We start from the raw sequence: 6,554 nt of genomic DNA, 5'->3' as shown, positions 1-6,554 counted from the left end.
AGGGAGCTGGGGGACCTCTTACCCTCAGATGATGGACAGAGGCGCATGTGCCCACAGAGGAGACTGAAAAGGCGTAATTAGAAACCTGTGGTTCAGGAGGGCAGCGAGGAAACAGAGTGTCATGGGAGGGTGTCCAACAGGTGGGAGGGAGGTGTTCAGACTGCTCCTTAAGCCCATTTGGTAGTGAGGAGGCAAAACTTGCGAAGTCCTAGACCCCTAGGGACTCTCCACTCATCCACTCACCTCATAATGCCATTATTTGAAGAAAGGTTTCCAGTGCTAAGAAAAAATTTAAAAACATTGTAGTCAATATAATTATGTAAGACTATATTTTTAACTATTTGGAAATCGTATATATACTATACACACACATATGTGCATATATCACAGTTTTATACCATATAGAAAAGTAGATTACAAATGTGTTAAGGAGTTAAGTTTAAGAACTGATCCATAAAAGGTTTAGAAGAAAATGTAAGTGAATATACTTATCTTAATGCATTCAAATTATTTTTAATAGAGCAGCTAAGGAATAAACTGGCAAAAGGGAAAGGTAAACAGATTTGACTATTTCAGTATGTAGAAGCTTTATGTTAAAAGGTCCACACAAAGCATAAAAAGCAAATGACACTCTGAGGAGCAGACTGAAGAGAAAAGATAGTAACATCTTTTAATTTTATGTAGTTATGTTTTTTACTTTTTTTAAAGATTATTCACTATTTTTATAATTAAAAACAAACTCAATTATACACTAGGAAAATAATATTTCAGAGATAAAATGATTTAAAATATCTTTGTATAAAAGCTTTTGGGGCTTCCCAGGTGATCTCAGTGGTAAAGAATCTGCCTGCCAGTGCTCGCTTCGGCAGCACATATACTAAAATTGGAACGATACAGAGAAGATTAGCATGGCCCCTGCGCAAGGATGACACGCAAATTCGTGAAGCGTTCCATATTTTTAAAAGCAAAAAAGAAAAAAAAAAAAAAGAATCTGCCTGCCAATGCAGGAGACACATGAGATGCGGGTTCAATGCCTGGGTGGGGAAGATCCCCTGCAAAAGGAAATGGCAACCCACTCTAGTATTCTTGCCTGGGAAATCCCATGGACAGAGGAACCTGGCAGGCTACAATCCATGGAGTTGCAAAAGAGTCAGACTCGATGCAGTGACTAAACAACAACAACAATAAAAGCTTTTACAAAGTATTAAAAAAAAAAATACCAGATGCACACTTTAAAACAATAGGTGATAATATGAAGTCAGTTCACAGAGGAATAAATACAAATGACTTACAATTCAAGCGAGCACCGACCTTTAAATGAAAGTTAATTTTTGTTTTAATAAAATTAGCTGAGAGATTTTACATACAGTTGCCTGGTGTTAGTAAGGAGCTGGCCAATGAGGTCCTCTCATGTTATGGGTGCTGGTGGAAGGTGCCTTGGTACCCATTCCTGAAGGGGTTCTGGATAGAGCAGAGAGATGGCTCCAGCCCAGAAATCCCACTTTTAGGAATTCATCCTAAGCAAGTGATTAGGGAAGTGAATAAAGGTTTTTTGTTTGTTTTTTTAAAAAAGGATTTTATGTGTCATTCAGTTACTTTTAAAAACTGAAAACTAGAGTGAGGCCCGGCCGAGGGGTCGGCCTCCGTCCGGAGTCTTCGGCTGGCTCCCCTCTCAGTTAGTGCCTTCCGCTGGGCGGGGAGGAGCGGTCGTCTGGAGGGGTTGTCAGGCCCGAGCCGTGTCGACTCACGGGCCAGCTCGGGCGGAGGAGGGTGGCGAGGAGGAAAAGGGGGCATAGGACTCCTCAGCTCGGCCTGCGGCACGGCGCCAGGTCGCGAGGGGGAAGGTGGAAACCAGAGGTGGTGGGCCTGTCACTCAAGTGGCTGGGGCTGCGTTCCATCCGCATGCAGGAGGAATTAGGATGAATATGACTCAAGCCCGAGTTCTGGTGGCTGGAGTGGTGGGTCTGGTGGTGGTCCTCCTCTACGCCTCCATCCACAAGATCGAGGAAGGACACCTGGCCGTGTACTACAGGGGAGGAGCTTTACTAACTAGCCCCAGTGGACCGGGCTATCATATCATGTTGCCTTTCATTACTACCTTCAGATCTGTGCAGACAACACTACAAACTGATGAAGTTAAAAATGTGCCTTGTGGAACAAGTGGTGGGGTCATGCTCTATATTGACCGAATAGAAGTGGTTAATATGTTGGCCCCTTGTGCAGTGTTGGATATCGTGAGGAACTACACTGCAGATTATGACAAGACCTTAATCTTCAATAAAATCCACCATGAACTGAACCAGTTTTGCAGTGCCCATACACTTCAAGAAGTTTACATTGAATTGTTTGATCAAATAGACGAAAACCTCAAGCAAGCTCTGCAGAAAGATTTAAACGTCATGGCCCCAGGCCTCACCATACAGGCTGTGCGTGTTACAAAACCCAAAATCCCAGAAGCCATAAGAAGAAATTTTGAGTTAATGGAGGCTGAGAAGACGAAACTTCTTATAGCTGCACAGAGACAAAAGGTTGTGGAGAAAGAAGCTGAGACAGAGAGGAAAAAGGCTGTTATAGAAGCAGAGAAGATTGCACAAGTGGCAAAAATTCGGTTTCAGCAGAAGGTGATGGAGAAAGAAACCGAAAAGCGCATTTCTGAAATTGAAGATGCTGCATTCCTGGCCCGAGAGAAGGCGAAAGCAGATGCTGAGTATTATGCCGCACACAAATATGCCACCTCAAACAAGCACAAATTGACCCCGGAATATCTGGAGCTCAAAAGGTACCAGGCCATTGCTTCTAACAGTAAGATCTACTTTGGCAACAGCATCCCTAGCATGTTCGTGGACTCTTCTTGTGCTTTGAAATATTCAGATGTTAGGACTGGAAGAAAAGGTTCTCTCCCCTCTAAGGAGGCTCTTGAACCCTCTGGAGAGAGTCCTGTCCAAAACAAGGAGAATACAGGTTGATGCAACAGATGGAAATGTTCTCCAGTATCAAGATGTGGCCCAAGGGGTTAAATGGGAACAATGGTTATACAACTCTTCAGATTTACGGAGAACTCACGCTCTGTTCTGCCTCTCCTGTGGTCGTCCTGGTTTATCAGCTGATTGCAGGATAGAACTTGCTGTCTGCACCCAGATGGTCTTTTCAGCCGCAGTTTTATCAACTATCCTGAATGTGTTCCTTTCTTAACTGGTACTCATGAATGAGAGAAAGTCTGATGCTAAGATACTGCCTGCACTGGAATGTTAAACACTAGATATATAATAAGCTGTGTTTTTCTAAGCTGAGATCTATTGAATAATGTTTACATTGGTCCCTGTGGAAATGTGTGTTCAGCCATTCAAGAGATTGGAGGCCAGAGAGAAGATGGCCAGAATGTGGTAAGTGTAATGAAGACTGATTGCTTCGGGACCCAGGCCCTCTCTTTGGGGTCCAGTCCTGGCATTCATCCCTGTGATTAGCATCTAGTCCACAAAAGTTCTTCAGGAAATGATCTTCCACTTGAGCAACCATTTACTTGATAAGATTCTCACCTGTTTGATTTCCTGTAGTCAAGATGGTGGGCTGCTGGGACGTGCACCATGCCACCCAATCAGAGATTCTTCAGAGAGATTCCTAATCATTAGTTTATTGCTTTAGTAAGCTCAGAGATAGAGCTTGGTTTGAAGTTTGGGGTGAGATGAAACCTTTGCTTTGAACCAAAGCTCAGGGGGACATGCATTCTCCATTAGGTGATGGATGTCTGTGTCACTGCCTCAGGCCATGTGTGACAAGTTGCCTGGTTTTTTAGCCACAGACAACTCCTTATATGTCAGCTCTCAGCTCTGACCAAGAGTGGAACAAAGACTTTAACCAGAAATAGGAGCAGTATCCAGCTTCTAGCTGTTCACTGCACAGTATTGTATCATAACTGCAGGAAGTTTTTATTTTTAAAACTGGATTTGGGGTGCTTTCGTTTGCCCCAGTACCTCTGCCGAAAGGTCAAATCCTGGGGCTGCCATGGTTACTAGCCCACAGATTCTCCTTCTGAAATTGTTCAGGAGTCCACATAGGGTGAAACAAGGAGTAACCTAGAAAGCATCCTTGGTCATCTTTTTCTCCGTCCCCCCTGGCCCAGAGATGCTAAAATCGAACTTGTTCCCCAGCTTTTACCTCACCTAGGAGATCAGGGTTATTCCAGTGACTTCCTAGGCAGCCAGTGGATTTTAATTTCCATGGGAGGCTGGTAAAAGTTAGCCTGTGGCTATGGGAGATCTATTTTCATCTGGACCTTTTTTACCTTAAGTTTCCTGAATCAGTGAGCCCTGTAATTAGGCCAGAATTTATGCAGTTTTAAGACACCTTTTATGTACGCTACATTCAAGCCAGACAGAAAACTCATGGGACCACTTCCAGAAACGTTTAAGCTAACTATCAGTCTCATGACAGCCTGTGGGTTGTGCCAAACACTTAATATGGGAAAGGAATCCCAGATTCAGGGTCTTTTCCCTAGGCCTTATCCTATAAAGGCATTCGTAATATGAAAAGGATTTTTGTTTTTGCTCATTTAATTATATACATTCTCTTTATGAATGAATTTTGCATTCTCTAGCCCTCTTTAAAAGGTCTTTGGAACTATATAATAAACTGTCATATATGTTGCTGCATATAAATAATGATTGTTGTGGGAAGTCTGGATCATTGACCTTTGTGCTTTCATTCCTAGAGATGTTTCCTATTCCTATGAGCTAAAAGCTGTTGCCCCAAAGTGGTGGATGTGGGTTTTCTTACAAGCCACAAGCCCTGGTGGCAGAGTTGAGGAACAGGGAAGTAGCACTGTGAAGTTTTCAAGAAAGGACTTTTGTTTAAACTCTCCATGGAGTGTGCTTCCCTGTGCTCACTGGAGCTCTCAGTCTGTCCCCCATTCAGGGATGTTCCTTTTGGTAATCTTGAAGTCTAAATTTATATGTGAAATGCTACCTTTTTAAAAAAAGACACTAAATAAAATTATTTTACTATCAGTAAAAAAAAAAACAAAAAAAACCTGAAAACTAAACAATAGAGAAATGGATAAATAATTTATGATGTATGCACTCATAAAGCAGCAAAAAGTATATAGCCTTTAAGAATAACATGGAAGAAAAAAAACAATTCGAGAGAGGAATACTGAGTGACTTGAAAAGCAGTTTTTACTGTATAGAAATAGAAGGTTGTAAAATGCTATGTACTTCTTTGCACTAAATGAGCCCAGTTTTATTATTGAAATATCTGATGCATGTATAAGTTTTAAAATACATACATACATATATAAATGGAAAATAAACATAAACTATTAAAAGTGTTTATCTCTGATGGGGTTATAGGTGAGTGTATTTTTTCCTTGAACACTTTTATTTTTATGATTACAAATTATTTTTTAAGTGGTGGGAAAATGAAATAAAAGTATCCGAGCAACAAGATAAACACAACCAAGGATTCAATGGATGTGGGAATTTAGTCAGGAGACTTGCCCCAGAGGAATCATGGGGAAGGCCTGGTTGTAGTGGATTAAGAGCAGGTAGAAACATATGTCTAAACAATCCACTCAAAATGTTGTCTGTGAAGGAAGTAAGAGTAGAATAGTTAAAAGACCCTTTTTTAAAAAATGTCAGATAAAAAAAAATAAAAAATAAAAAATGTCAGCTCACACTAGAAAACGTCCTTTGCATCCACCCAGTAGACATATAGGTATGTGAATAGCTAGATTAAAAAACCGAAACAAATGTGTTGCTTCTAAAACAATAGCTATTGTTAAATAAAATAGAAATATTAGTGCTCTCATTAAGTAGAATCACAGAACCTGTGTCTGCTCACATCTGCCTAATAAGTATTCTGTGTGTTCTATAGAACCACATGGAGAAGAAAATGGTAACCCACTCCAACATTCTTGCCCGGAGAATCCCATGGGCAGAGGAGCCTGGCAGGCTGCTGTCCTTGGGGTCACAAAGAGTTGGACACGACTGAGTGACTCCTAGAACCACAAGTGTGTTTAAGAGAATGTGTTATCACGGAGAAGTGTATTTTTAATTTCTCAGCTGATTTATCATCAAGAATCTATTCTACTTTTATTTCATTTTCTCACCACTTAAAAAATAATTTGTAATCATAAAAAAAAATGTTCAAGGAAAAAATAAACTCACCTATAACACCATCAGAGAAAAAGACTTAGTAGTTTGTTTATTTTCCATTTATATATGTATGTATGTATTTTAAAACTTATACATGCATCTATATCAAATATTTAAATAATAAAACTGGGCTCATTTAGTGCAAAGAAGTACATAGCATTTTACAGCCTTCTATTTCTATACAGTAGAAACTGCTTTTCATGTCATTCAATATTCCTCTCGAATTATTCTTTTTTTTCTTCCACATTATTCTTAAAGGCTATATACTTTGCTGCTTTATGAATACATACATCATAAATTATTTATCCATTTCTCTAAAGAGGCGTAACCTATTTATGCCAGGAATAGATTTTTCAGAAACTTTGTGAATAATTTTCTCCTGCCACACATGTGTAACTAAATATG

At 40.2% G+C, this 6,554-nt stretch overlaps 1 protein-coding gene and 1 non-coding gene across 2 annotated transcripts; both read left to right on the top strand.

The window, feature by feature from the left end:
* The first annotated feature begins 853 nt into the window (after positions 1-853).
* On the top strand, positions 854-960 carry LOC122434232. Its single transcript, XR_006267306.1, has one exon. It is a non-coding gene; the product is annotated as a U6 spliceosomal RNA (small nuclear RNA).
* A 662-nt stretch (positions 961-1,622) lies between these two features.
* On the top strand, positions 1,623-5,003 carry LOC122433949 (erlin-1-like). The gene has a single exon (XM_043457055.1). It carries the CDS (start codon positions 1,920-1,922, stop codon positions 2,964-2,966), a length of 1,047 nt encoding a protein of 348 aa, XP_043312990.1. The 5' UTR covers positions 1,623-1,919; the 3' UTR covers positions 2,967-5,003.
* The last annotated feature ends 1,551 nt before the right edge of the window (positions 5,004-6,554 follow it).

This window comes from Cervus canadensis, chromosome 33 (genome assembly GCF_019320065.1).
Source record: "Cervus canadensis isolate Bull #8, Minnesota chromosome 33, ASM1932006v1, whole genome shotgun sequence".
Taxonomy (NCBI): Eukaryota; Metazoa; Chordata; class Mammalia; order Artiodactyla; family Cervidae; genus Cervus; species Cervus canadensis.
Note: the sequence above shows the minus strand (reverse complement) of the source record. Positions and strands in the feature narration are given on the sequence as shown.

Coding starts and splice junctions, on each gene's coding strand:
- LOC122433949 (XM_043457055.1), top strand. CDS start 1,920: ATGAATATGACTCAAGCCCGAGTTCTGGTGGCTGGAGTGGTGGGTCTG.